Source organism: Akebia trifoliata, chromosome 10 (genome assembly GCF_017979445.1).
Source record: "Akebia trifoliata isolate Shusen 1 chromosome 10, ASM1797944v1, whole genome shotgun sequence".
Taxonomy (NCBI): domain Eukaryota; kingdom Viridiplantae; phylum Streptophyta; class Magnoliopsida; order Ranunculales; family Lardizabalaceae; genus Akebia; species Akebia trifoliata.
Window position 1 is genome coordinate 22,771,526 of NC_141384.1, and position 13,875 is coordinate 22,785,400.

The window sequence follows — 13,875 nt, forward strand, 5'->3', positions numbered from 1 at the left end:
TTAGTAGGGTCATTAAGACCCCTTATGTTCCAAGTTCCTAGAATCATTGGGAACTAATCACAGAAGTCCCTCCTGCCCCTGTTACTGCCTCAGAGTGAGCTGTAACCTCATTTTGATTCTTGCCTTTAGCCTCAGCATTGCCTTTAGGCCTATGTTCGTGCCCAGTTGTCCTAGTAGGAGTGCACTTACCTATGCTTATATCAAAGGAAGAGTCAATGGAGCCGGAAGAAGGCCCCTTCTCTGGGTAGGACTTAAGCTTGTCATTGGTTTTGCCAACCCCTACTACTGATTCAGGAATCGCATCAGCCAAAGCTTGGAATCTGTTGGCATTGGGGCTGCTTTTATTTTTCTTCTTCCTCTTCTTTGGAGGGCCTGTGCTACATCCACTACCAGCAACAATACTAGTGGGGGACTTAAGAGCTGAATTGGGAGGTTCCTTGCGCACACAACCTTCAGATAATTCAAGACCTTTGGATCCCTCACCTTCTTCCACCTCAATCCATTCTATATCCTCATCTTCAGAAGCCTCCACATCATCCTCTGATTGGGAGACAATTGTTTCTAGCTCTTTATCTAGCCATCCTTCCTTGATTACTATCCCAATGTTCCCATTAGACCTTCTCTTTTGGTGGGAGAGCTCAGCCCAACCCTCCTTGTTAGCATGAGAAGCACAGGTTTCCACTCCACCTTCCGCATCAACCACCTTACTACGATCATTAACCTTTTTTGAATAAGCCTGTGATGGTTTTTTAGGTTGGGTACATTTAGCATCTGAATGCCCAAAGGTTGGGGGGTACCAATCATACTCAATCCTCACATCAGCCCTGAGGGCTTTGTTAATCTTCACTTTAAGCACTCGGGGAAGTACAGAATCTGTCTTAACTTCGACACAAATCCTGGAAAAAGATAGTTTGCTGCCTTCATTTGTAGCATTGTCCATATATAGCGGCTTTCCCACTCCACTAACAACGTATCCCAACCCTTTAGTAGTCCAGAACTGCTTCGGCAGATTGTACAACTTAATCCATAAGGGAATTGATGCCTCTTCTCTTTTTTCCAATTCCACTATGGTGTCCCAGCGTTTGACCACCATGTGCTTCCCTCCTACAAACCACGGGCCCTTTGTCCAACACCCCAGCAAGGTCCTCATCCTCTCCAAATTTGAAGAAAAACAACCTATTGTCATCTAAGAAAACTTCCAAAGCCCCATTCACCTTCCATAGGGTGCTGACTGCATTCTTGACCAATATGTAAGGAATTTTAGCATTGAAGAAGTGCCCAATCAAGCATTTGTCCCATTTGGAAACTTCTTTTAGGACCTCATCCGGGCACTCAATTAGGATATCCTTCCCTTTTCTTGAAGGCTCAAAGAATGGAATTTCTTTCAGGCTCTTAGTTGAAGCTGTCGAGTTGAAGAGCTTGCTCCAAGGTTTGGAAACTTCCCCAATTGGCCCCCTGAAACCAGTGGTGCCCACTGTGCTTGCTGTTCCCTTTCTGCCTCTAGCACCATCTCTTGGAGACCTTTAGACAAACACCTTGTGGTTGCCTTTCCTGTCGGACCCTAGCAGGTGGCCTAGCTGAAGCAGAGCTTCTACAGACTGAGAATGGGGTCCCTCTTTGGCTGAACCAGCAGGGGGATTAGCCTTTACTGTCCTTTCCATAGCAGTTGCCGCTCAAATACAGGCGCCCAACGATCTCCCCACCCAAGAGATTCAGAACAAGGAAGTGTGTGTGACAGAGAGAGATAGAGAGAGAGAAAGGGATAAGTTTTACCTGGAAGAATGAGAGAGAGAGGGCAGAGACTCATGTTGAAGGTTTACCTGCTTGCTGTTCTATCGTTTAACTATTATCTCAAACACCAGTTTACATTGGAACCACATCAGGAACCCTAATCTTACTTTCATTTGGTAATGATTCTAATAAAAAATAGTTTAAAATTATAAAAAAAATTAGTTTAAACCCTAAATAATCACAGATTTTTCCACTTCAAATCAAAGCGTGCTTGCAATTGTAAAATATTTGACTTACTAAGTAGCATTTTCCAAAATTATTAAAGCCCTATCGAAGATTAGGCTAACTAAGTAACATTTTCCTTTTGAAATCCTTGTTCAACTTGAACCAAATTAAAGAAACAAAGTTGCTTTTGTGTCTGAAATTACCTCATTAATCATATTTCCTTTACAAAGACTCTAGGGTTTCTCTCTTCCCACAAAAAAAAGCTAATATGGTTCTTCCTCTAGTATTAATTAAAATCATAACATGATCATCAACTAGAAAATAAATAAACCTAAACAATGAAATCGAAAATCAAATTGTCAATCCCAAAATTAATATAAAAGAGTGATGGGAGGAGAGAGAGATAGAGTACTTGTCTTCGTTGAGAGGGAGTTGCAGCGCGTGTGAGTGAGAGTTGTAGCGAGAGATGGAAAGGTTTTTTGCAGTGAAAGGTTGAGAGGGAGGTAGTTGCAGCGAGAACGAGAGAGTGGGAGAGAGGGTTGAGAGGGAGGTAGTTGCAGCGAGAATGAGAGAGTGAGAGAGAGGGTCGAGAGGGTTCAGCGAGAGAAACGAGAGAGAGAGGGTTCTGTCAAACAGAACATAACTCTCTATTTTGTTTGGGTTTTAAGAGACTAGGGAGGTAGTACTAATTATGTAAAAACTTAAGGATGACGTTGTAAATAGTCGAGATTTTATAACTTAAATGTAAGTTTCAATCTCGTCCGTCCATCCGACCCTTATCCAACGATTTCAATATGTTTGGTATAACGTCTAGTGACTGGTGAATAATAGGGCGGCGAATGCCTCCCATATATATATATATATATATATATATATATATTAATATGAATATTAACATGAAATCTTGAAGGCTATTGTGTTAGATTTCCAATGTGGTAATCCATGTGTGCCTAACAACTCTTAATAAGATTTAAAATCTTACGAAGTTAGAAAGGCAAATATTTTTCTTTATTCTATAAAAACGTGAAAAAGTGCAATGTGTGAGGCAAGTGTGTCCTATTTTATAACAACGTGAAAAAGAGAAACATGTATTTTTTAGGAAGTGATCTCAATTGTTGGATTCTTGCAATACAATCTTAGATCGTTAAATATGTTTATGAGGAGTATAAAATCATGTTTTATATATAAACTAGCGGATGCTCGTGCCTATGACACGGGTCATTCATTTTTGTGCATGTGTTCCTTATGCGTAGTTGGATTATGAACCTTAAAATGAAAAAACATAAAAAATATCCCTTAAATGAATATTATCAATGAAACACTATCAACAATTTTTTATATGAAAACTTGATATATAAAGACCACTAATATCAATCCAACACCACACCCTCTACATTTTATTGAAGAAATCAAATTGAAAAAAAATAAAATTCAGTCTTCAAAAAAGAATTTATTATTCATTTTATAATTTTTGTTTTGATTAGTTATAATGTGTTGATTTTTTTTTTTGAGGGGGGGGGGGGTTCTAATATTAGTCATACGATGCCTAAAGCACGTCTAAATTTTATGCATTATTGAATTATTTTATAATAAATTTAAATCATACTTTAAATAATTCAATATTGTAGGCCATTTTCTTTGTTAAAATTTTTAAGCAAGCTAATTTGAAGATAACATAATAAAATAAAATAATTTTATTTGTTTTTTCAAAAATTTATTCTAATATTAAAGTTAAATGTAAATGGGTTGGAAATTTTTGATCCTTCAAATTTTTATGTCATATAAGTTTTGGTGAGAGACTGTTAAAATTATTATAATGCCATCATTTTCAATTTTTGTCATTAGAAAGAAAAAAAAAAAACACCTTCCTTACTAAGGGTATTTGGCTTCACATCTTAGGTGTTAAAAATAACAACTACCGAATTTCCAAATCTTAAAAATGAAATTTAACAATGAAAAATAATATTTGTTTGATTTTGATTTTTTAATTTATTAATTTTGTCTTTTAAGAATCTATTACTATCACGACCCTTACTAAGTTAATGAGGTTAGACCGATTTTTTGTCAAAACCTTGACCTCCCTCCCCCAAACCCATGTTGGAGGGCATGATCGATTCTATTAGATCCTGTTTTTGGATGCTCCAATATGAGTTCACGACCTTAGTAAGATTTAAAATTAAATCTTACTAAATTAGTTGGGTTAGTCCGACTCTTCTTTTATTTTATAGGAACGTGACACTTGATCGAAAGATTTGTAAAGTATGGGAAGTCAGGTAGTTTTATTTAGAAAGTAATCTTCATTGTTGGTTCCTCGCAACTCAATCTTAGATACAAAATGTCTTTATGAAGGTATATTCCGCTTTACATAAAGATGCCCTCAATGCTCGAGACTTGAGAATATTTTAGTATTAATTAATAATGAGAAACATAATCTATGATTATGTGTACGTGCCACGTCAGGAGCGTCGTCGCTCTGACTCTTCTAATAATCGACGCTCCCTCGCGTTCCATGCACGCTCCGACCCGCTTCACGGTCACTAAGAACCGCCCCCTTTAGGGTTTTTTCGTACTTAAGCCCTCCCGCCATCACTAAAAACGAACTCAACCTCTTGACCCTTTTTTTTTACGCCCATTTTTCTTCAGTTGAGCTGCATATTAAATACAGTATTTATCAGTTCTCTGCATCAGTCATGGATTCCATCCATTTGTTAACAAAGACCTTTGGCACTGTTCCTCTTTCAGCTATTCCAGTAATCCTGGATTGCGTTTTAACTTCAACTGGTCTCTCTTCGAATTCTCTTTTCGATTCTCTTCTCGATGATTTCTTCAATTTCACAAAGGTACTATTTTCTAGAACTTTTTTTTGAATTAAAGTTCACTAGATTGATACTGTCACTATGAAGTTAACGATTCTTAGTTTTAGAAATTACTTGACGAGGAATGATGACTTTTATAATTGGGGACCTTTCTACATCTAAGGCTGTTATGTAATGATTAGATGTATGGCAAAATTTTTGTATGAGAGCGTGATTTGAGTTCGTCGATTTGAAAAATTGTGAAATATTGGACTCATGGAAAGATAAGATGAGAGTTTTTTGATTTTAATATGTTATACTTTTGAGGATATATATGGGACCAAAAATTGGCACATATGTGCAAATGTACGCATGGGGTTTGTGCGTGCGAAGTAACTCTATGACTATATGATGGAAAAATTTCATATTTTTATGATCTTATTTAAGTCATTCCACTATTTTCTCTCTCTCTCCAGCTAATTCCCTCCAGAGTCACATGTGTTTAGAATTTTTCTTATTTCATTTAATCCATCCTCCCAAAAATCTCTTTATTCCAAACTTAAACTTCTCATTGAGTGCCTTACGCTCGCATATGAAGTAGAACGTAAATATCCCCTTAAACAAGAAGGAACTCCACTGTTGTGCTTGCTAGCCAAATATAATGGTATTGGAATTTTTTCCTTCGTCAAATCATAGGGAGCTAGAGAGTTCTAGAAGGACATGAAAACTCTTGAATTTTGGAGAAATGCATAATATTCTCTAGAAGTTTTGAAGAATATAGAAAATTTTAATGGGATTCTCTAATATACCATTAGATTATTGTATAGTCTTATATACCCTTTTTGTTCGTAGAGGGTCACATGTCAAAGGGCTGATGCACGCTGGCCAGATATGGTGGTGTTTGTATTTTTTCCTTCACCAAATCATAGGGAGATAGAGAGTTCTGTAAGGTCATAAAAAAGGCTTGAAGATTATAGAAGATTCTGGTGGATTCTCTTATATACCATTAGGTTTTTCTCTATTATTATATACTTTTGTTCTTCGTAGATGGTCACATGTCGAGGGTTGGTGCACACCTAGCCATATATAATGGTTTTGGAATTTTTTTCCTTCATCAGATTATAAGGAGCTAGAGAGTTTTGGAAGGTCATGAAAAACTCTTGAAGATTTTACAAAAATGTAGAATATTTTAGGGAAGTTTTTGAAGAATGTAGAAGATTCTAGGGGTTTCTCTAATATACTATAAGATTTGTTTATTGTCTTATATACCTTTGTGCTTTGTAGAAAGGGTCACATGTCAAAGAGTTGGTGCACGTTAGCCAGATATGATGGTTTTGAAAAATTTTCTTCACCAAATCATAAGGAATTAGAGAGTTCTGGAAGTTCTGAAAAACTCTTGAAAGTTCTAGAGAAATGTAGAATATTTTAGAGAAGTTTTGAAGAATGTAGAAGATTGTACAAGGATTCTTTAATACACCATAAGATTTGTGTATAGTCTTATATACGTTTGTGCTTCCCAGAGGATGTCAAAGTGTTGGTGAACGCTAACTAGATATAATGGTTTTCGAATTTTTCCTTAGCCAAATTAGGGCTTAAGATGAGTTGGAATTGGGCTGGATCTGAGTGTATCCATATCCATATTCGATTTTTTTATCTGGATTCGAATCTGTGTTCGACTCGGATCCTACTAGATGAAATCTTATCCGAAATCATTTTGCTTTCACTTAATCAGGATCTGACTGAATTGCTTGATTTGTGGTCGAGTTGGATAATTCCATACCATTCGACATTTTTTCTTCTATTCTTTTTGATATTTCCTATACTATTTTATTTTATGATTATAGTATTTTTATATGAATTCATCTTAGTAGAAAATGATATTTTGTAAAACCTAAAAATAATTTCAAAGTAATATATCATTCGGATCTAGGTATGGATCCGTATCCAACTCGGATCAAGAGATGTCAAACCATATTCAACTCCTTTCTTTTTGGTTAGGATCCACTCCAAGGGTCCAAACCTGCTAAATTCGGATTTCAGATCACTTGGATTTTGGATAAAATCGGACAAATCATAGGGATTTAGAGAGTTATAGAAGGTCATTAAAAAATCTTGAAGACTTTAGAGAAATGTATAATATTCTAGAGAATGAAGAATATAGAAGATTCTTGGGGATTTTCTAACATGGTATAAGATTTTTATATAGTTTTATATACCACGAGAATGATGCAAAGTAGAGATGTTCTAGTATAGATTAGGATAGTTGTAGATGCATCGTAGGAATATTATGGAAAATATAACTCATGATATAATTTTTGAGAAAGCCTTTATAAGGAGGGAGATGTTTCTATTCATAATCATCCCTTTGAGATCACTAGAGCTCGAATGAGGGTGAGAAAAGCTTCAAGAGTTAATCTCTAAGGCCTTGTTTGGATCTGCTCCCAGCTCCAGATACCCAAGGGAGTAGAAGCTGAAGTGTTGTTAGGATTAGGATCTGACAAGTGCCTTGGGCTAAATTGGCTTTTGACAACCATGTTGGAGAAATGCCCTTGTGTTTAGAAATTGGGGAATAGTGTTTGGTAAATAAAGCTCCAAACTACTAGATTTTGGCAAAATGACTAGGAAGCCTTTATATGCAAAATGAAGCAACAACTGATATTTTAGCCATCCTAAGAAAAATATTATGCGCCGAACTACATTTTATGGGTCTTATAAAAAAATAACATTACAAAATGTTACCATACATAAAAATTAACAAAATATAACAAAAAATTGAGTCCAACACCCCAATGTCAATGAGAACAGGCTCAAGGTTAGATCCGATGTGAATTCATAGGTGTTCAATAGATAGAGTGTCCTCAAGATGAGTGAGCAAGAAGATGGTTTGCTAATCAAATCAGTCCAAGGAGGGTGATGCCTCAAAGTTACGGTCCAGCTTTGCCGCGGACTATTGTTTATGAGATACGTATTTCTTTCCCTATGGTTGGAAGCTTAATGTAAGGCTAAGGAGTGGAAAGTGTTGCAAGTCGGCACTAGAATCCAAAGTTGGTGAAATGAGCAACATGAATTCTAGTTGGGAAGAAGTGCATGGCCAATATCAGTGGTTGTGGGAGGGAAGTAGAGAGGTGTCTGTTTCTTCCATTTCGTGAATGACATTTGATAGACAACTCTTTCCTGTAATTAGATTGGTTGCGTAGATAGGGACCTTTTCAACTCATGCCTATACCCGACTACATGTTGCATTTCTTTTGTGGATTGCGGTCATTAAATTTTTAATTATTTTAAGTTGTAAACAAAAGGGCAAGAGAAAAGTACCACCTTTTACCTTTTGGTGAGTGTTGCTGTATTGAAAATTGCCACGTATGGATTCACCGAGGTGGTAAGAAACACATGGATCACTTCAGCCAAGCATGTCAATTGCCATGTAAAATAAAGTCCCATTCTTGTAAGTGATCTGGATTGTCCTCCAGCGGCAACTTCTCCTTCATTTTGTTATATGAAATGTATTGTTTTTTATCTTCCTTTTATACGAATCAAATTTGATTGTTATTGTATAGGATATTCTCAACGAGGGGCATGAAAAATTGGATTCAGTTCAATCTAGCTACATTGCATCCTTCACAACTGCACTCTGTTACCTTCTAAAGAAGTCCGGTGAGTTAATGCTCCTCCCCCTGAAGCCAATCTGGAAATTGGGTATATTATCTAATTTTTCTTTTTTGACTGGCATTTTCTTGTGATTTGGATGAGAATGAAATTGGTCTTGTTATTCTGATCGCTTGGGAAGCCTATTTTGGAAAGAAGATAATTCTTTGTGGCTTTATCGATCACAATCTTCTCAATATCCAAAACAACCCTAACAATCATTAATCCCCCCTCCCCACCCCCCCAAAACACACACACACACACACACACACACACACACACATACACACGCACACATGACATGTTTTTTTTGGGTAAGTTAAATTTTCATGGAAGAAAAAATGGGAAGAGAGGTCGAGGTAACCCCAGAATTACAAAAAAAACTTATCAAAAAAGAGATGATTACAATTAGCCACATTAGCTAGCGATCTCAAAATTACAAATAAGCTCTCATCTAACTACAAAATCCTCAAAAAACACCCTTTGAACTCCTTAAACGTCTTTCCCCAGATAAATAACAGTCCCAAAACTGAGAGAATAAGATCGTGAAGTTGTAGTTCCTTCTCTTAGAAGATCCTATTACTCCTCTCAATCCAAAGTCCCCAGCATATGGAAAATGGAAGAAGACTCCATAGAATGCACTTCGAAGCCCTTAAAGAGAAGCCCCAAAATAACCACAACTCCAATAAGTCCCCAATAAAGCTCGGCAAACAACCAGTCAACCCCAAGAGGCCTAGGAAATGGGACTAAACCTGCTGGGCAATGTAACAAAAGATGATCAACTGTCTCATCACTCCTCCTGCATAAAGTGCAAACGTTTGGAGAAATAAAGCCCCTCTTTATTATTGGTCCATTGTGGTTAATCTTCCCAAAACAGCCTGCCACACGAAAACAGAGACTTTTTGGAGGGAACCTTAGTACCCCAAATGACCGAAGCTGGAAAAACTGGTGTCGTGGTAGGCAAGCCAGCAACATACATAGACCTCACTGTAAATCTCTCATCTCTCGCACCATCCCACACACGCCATGTTGAGAGTCAATGTCTGGTTGGATAATCTAAAATGTTCAGTATGGTATACGGGGTAACATCAAGGCTTCCTTCAGTTTCACTATTTACAAATTTGTCACTGCAGGAGCTAATCGTGATGCTTTGGAATCATTTATTTGGAGAGGTTTTATTCCACCACTGAAGATTACAAGTGTAAATGACCACCAGTTACTTAACCAGGTAAAGCTTGGTTTTCTCATTGAATGAATTTTGTGTCTTCTTATCTTTCTTCATGCTTGTTATGTTCGATTACATTTTTCTGATTTTAGATTGCAGAACAACTCTGTGATGTTGTTATCGAAACTAATGGTTGGGAGGTCATAGAAATGACCCTGGTGCCTCTTTCTCTACGTTCGGTCGGTCTTTCTATAGGCATGCTTCAAAACGAAGAGTCAGCCATTTATCAATGGAGTAGAGACTCTGTGCCACCTCTATCTGTATCCTTTCCATTGGCTACCGCCTGCCATATTTTAACTTCCCTACTTGTTACTTCTCTAAGAAGTCATCAAGCAGTGCAGAGCCGACCAGAACCAATAATGGTCAATGGGTGTTGTGCAGAAAATTTTGCTAGAAATCTGCTATGGGACCTCTTTGATATGGCAGTAAGAATGCTTTCACAATCTCCAAGAAACCGTTCCTGTACGATTCGCCTCCTTCTTCCGTTCGTTTTCAGGGCATGTTTTTCTCATTCTTTTCAAATCTCAATGCCTGGGCAGACATGTGTACTTTCCAGGTAGGAAGTTGAAACCTGGATGCATAGCAGAATGTCATATATCATTTATTTGACATCACTTGCTTTATATTTACACTGATATGCTTGATTGTCTTATTATGCTTCTCCTGTTTTTGTTTTATTTTTTTGACAGAGAGTATTTCTTTGGGAAAATTTGGGGATGCTGCAAATCACTATTTTCTCTTGGACCTCAAGAGCGAAAAGATGCATATAATGTACTCTCTTTGTGTTTTTCTTTTTACTTTCATAAAGAAGGATGTGAAGATGTCGCTGCAACTAATGGAGTTGAAGAAATCAATATAAGAGATGAACAAGAATTTTGGGATGAAATAAGAAGAGGCTTGGTACTCTTCCACAATTTACGTATCCATTCTTTCTTCTTTCTTTCTTTATTTACTTACTTTTAGCTGAGAGCCACTAATCAAAGTAGCAGTGCCAGAATCTTTTATTATGTGCATTTTTTAATTTGTTTGGTTTGATAATGATAGGTTGATAAGGAGAGCTTGGTGAGGAAGCAGTCACTATATATATTAAAAATGGCACTGCAAACAAAAGATGGAAGGGAATGTTGCACTGGTGTTTCAGAGACGATTATGTACTCAAAAAGTTCAACACCTCGTGGTATGACAAAGAGGGAGCAATGGGCTGAGACGGAAGCCAAGTCGTTGGGTGTGGGGAAAGTATGGGATTTGGAAGATCCATGTTTGAGCAGTCAGCAGAGATGGGAGGCATTCATGCTTCTATATGAAATGCTTGAAGAGTACGGTACACACTTAGTCGAAGCAGCTTGGAATCACCAGGTCAGTTATCTGGATTCCTACATTCTCTTAGTCAATTGACATGATTTTCTAATTAAACATTATATACTTCAGCAGCCTATAAAGATGAGGCATCTTTTTTTTTTTTTTTTTTCTATTTGCTAAAGAAGCTATTTCTAATGGTAATGGTGCTACAAACTTGATATGTTGGGATCAAGGTTGTGTCTATTTTGGATGGTGCTCTTCGTTTTGATGTTATGAACTTTTTTTCCTCAATTTAATGATTGGATAAAAGAAAAAAGATTGTTCCTCTTGTTCATGAATCATGACGTGGCAACAGAAGTGTGCTTGTCTTTTTGAATTATGGTAACATAAAAACAACTAGATCTTTATGGAAAAATAGACTGAAAACCAGAAATAATAGATCTGAACATCAACTCTCTACAAATTCGATGTCATTTGCAAATTTTTGTTTCAACAAAAACTTCACGTGTACTATTCATGCAGTAATGTTAACATATTGCCCATGAATGAAGAAAAAAGGATCCCACCTCACTTTGATACCAATTTGTAATTTGTCTGAACTCGAAAAGAATGAAAGATGAAGATAAAAGGAAGGATGAGAGAGGAAGAAGAAAGGGAAGGAGAGTGCAATTCTAAGCTTTCTACCTCTATACTTATATATAATATTCCAGTTAGAGAAATGTACATGAATATCTTGATTCTTACATGATTATCCATGCACACTAAATTGACATTTCTACCCTTACATAAATGTGACACGTTTTACAACACATACGACCGACACATGCAAGTGGAGGCTATTTATTTTCTAAGTCTTTAATCTTTATGAAGCATGAGTTGGAAGCTTTCTGTACCTCCTTTATTAACTTTGAGATGTTTGGCTGCATGGATGTTGTGTATAAATCCAGGGTGACAAAAGCTTTCTAAGCCCATGTTTTTTTTTTTTTTTTTTTTCTGTTTTTTTTGTTTCTTGTTGTGCCAAGAGAAACATATTTGGATGAGACATCCATGCAATTTGGCGTGCAAGGTGCCTTATCTTTAGATGGCATGGCCAAGCAACTTCACAATTTTCACTTTCCATGGATGGGGAGGCACAAAGCTTGAAAAGCCTTCCTATGTCCTTGCTTTGAAACACCCCCATTTTCTAATAGTGACATTTTATCATTTGGGACTATTTTGGTGAATATTCATGGTCCCATGGTTTCATTGAAAATGAGTCATCATCATCATGGCTAATAACATACACAACTTAATACATTGTCACTACTTGTCTGTTCTTATTACCTAATATTAAGTATTGACCAAATATTATCTTTCAGATATCATTGTTGCTTCACTTTTCTTGCGCTCAACATACTTCTTCAAATCCTGTTAATGGAGGAGTTCATCAAATTCAAATGGGTACTTTAAAGGGAATCTTTAGCTGGTTAGCGGTTTTATGGGAACAAGGCCTTTGTCATGAAAACCCTCAAGGTATACCCATCGTTTGGTGCTTTTAGTTCAATGGTATGTTTGAATTATGTAGTTTGTTCCTAATTAAACTATTTTTCCCTAGTTTCTTATGCAATTATTTAGGTGACGTAATACCATTTATTTCATATTGCAGTTAGGTGCTTGATCATGCAGTCATTTTTGGGCATTGATTGGAAGAATTATGAGAACTGTGCAAAACTAGTGCCTGAAAGTTTTATACTTGGTCCATTCATACAAGGATTAAATGACACTGTACACCACAGAGATTTTGGTGAGTTTCTGGTCGAACTGCTTATCCTCTTAGGCAGTTTTATACTTTGTCCTGTCATACAAGAGTCAAATGACAATGTGCGCCACAGATTTTTGCTAGTTGGTCAAATTGCCCATCCTTTTAGCCTAGCTAAAACAATTCTTCAATATGTAATATATACATATATAATCTAATATGGACATAAACTTTCTAAAAGATTCCTTAAAAATCTTGAAATTTAATATCTGATTGTTTTATAAGTTGCTGGCTTTGGGCAACAAGGCAGCAAGGTCATGGTGCCCCCCACAGCCAGTGAACAAAATAGCAGTGATGAAGCTCAATGTTGTGGCATACTGTTGGCCCATGTCTTTAAACGAATACTGTCTCAGGGTTTTGTCCATTGTGTGATGATGCAATGCAACACATAGAGCAAGGTATCCTACAGGTGTTTGTTGCAAAGAAAGTTCACGCTTCTTGAAATAATATTTTATTAATGATTCTGGCTTCTTGAAAACCTTCTTTTGTCTTTGTGAATTGTTAACCGATTTGTTGGCTTATATTTGTTTGTGAATTCCCTTTTTGCTGATTAGGGATGATCATCACTTCCCTTTGGAAGACTGGATACAATTCTTAGTGTCCAGCTTATATATATAGGACAGCATTCGGTAGACAAAATTACAGACAAAGTTTTGTGCTATATCTCTAAAAAGTTTCAGAATGGGCTGATTTTTTTTGGGAGGATGATCTCTTTGGTGAGGAGATCGTCCTCACAAAAAAATCAGCCCATTATGAAACTTTTAGCCTAGGACAAAACACTTTGTTTCTTGAACCCGGCCCATATATATATATAGCTAGTGAAGAACATTGCACAATTTATTATGTTGATAATAATGATATTATTTGCACTGTCGAACATGTCGTAGTACTAAAACAAGACACATCTTAAATAAGTTTAATCTCACATTGCTTGTCAAGTCACGATAAACATACAAGGTTAAAGGGATCTGGGAAATCCCTTTTTCATAAGAAGAATAGCATGACACAGAGGTCGAGATTATTTGGAGGTGCTTGCAATGAGCCTTGGATAGGTGAGGAGTTCTTGAGATTCTACCTAGACTATTGACTGGAGTAATGCTAGGCCACCTTAAAAGTCTTGTGGGCAAGGTTGACAGAGGATGTCAACATTATTGTGG

The 13,875-nt window shown here is 36.7% G+C and overlaps 1 protein-coding gene across 2 annotated transcripts in view; it reads left to right on the top strand.

Moving 5' to 3' along the window:
- The first annotated feature begins 4,044 nt into the window (after positions 1-4,044).
- The window catches only part of LOC147393309 (tRNA/rRNA methyltransferase (SpoU) family protein), a 107,239-nt gene continuing 97,408 nt past the window's right edge, over positions 4,045-13,875 (top strand). For both annotated transcript variants that reach the window (XM_086454984.1, XM_086454985.1), the window contains exons 1-8: positions 4,045-4,796; positions 8,309-8,405; positions 9,530-9,624; positions 9,714-10,177; positions 10,311-10,521; positions 10,666-10,977; positions 12,279-12,432; positions 12,566-12,703. In XM_086454984.1, coding sequence (XP_086311110.1) covers positions 4,647-4,796; positions 8,309-8,405; positions 9,530-9,624; positions 9,714-10,177; positions 10,311-10,521; positions 10,666-10,977; positions 12,279-12,432; positions 12,566-12,703 — 1,621 coding nt within the window. In that variant the 5' untranslated portion in view covers positions 4,045-4,646. The remainder of the gene's footprint in view (positions 4,797-8,308; positions 8,406-9,529; positions 9,625-9,713; positions 10,178-10,310; positions 10,522-10,665; positions 10,978-12,278; positions 12,433-12,565; positions 12,704-13,875) is intronic.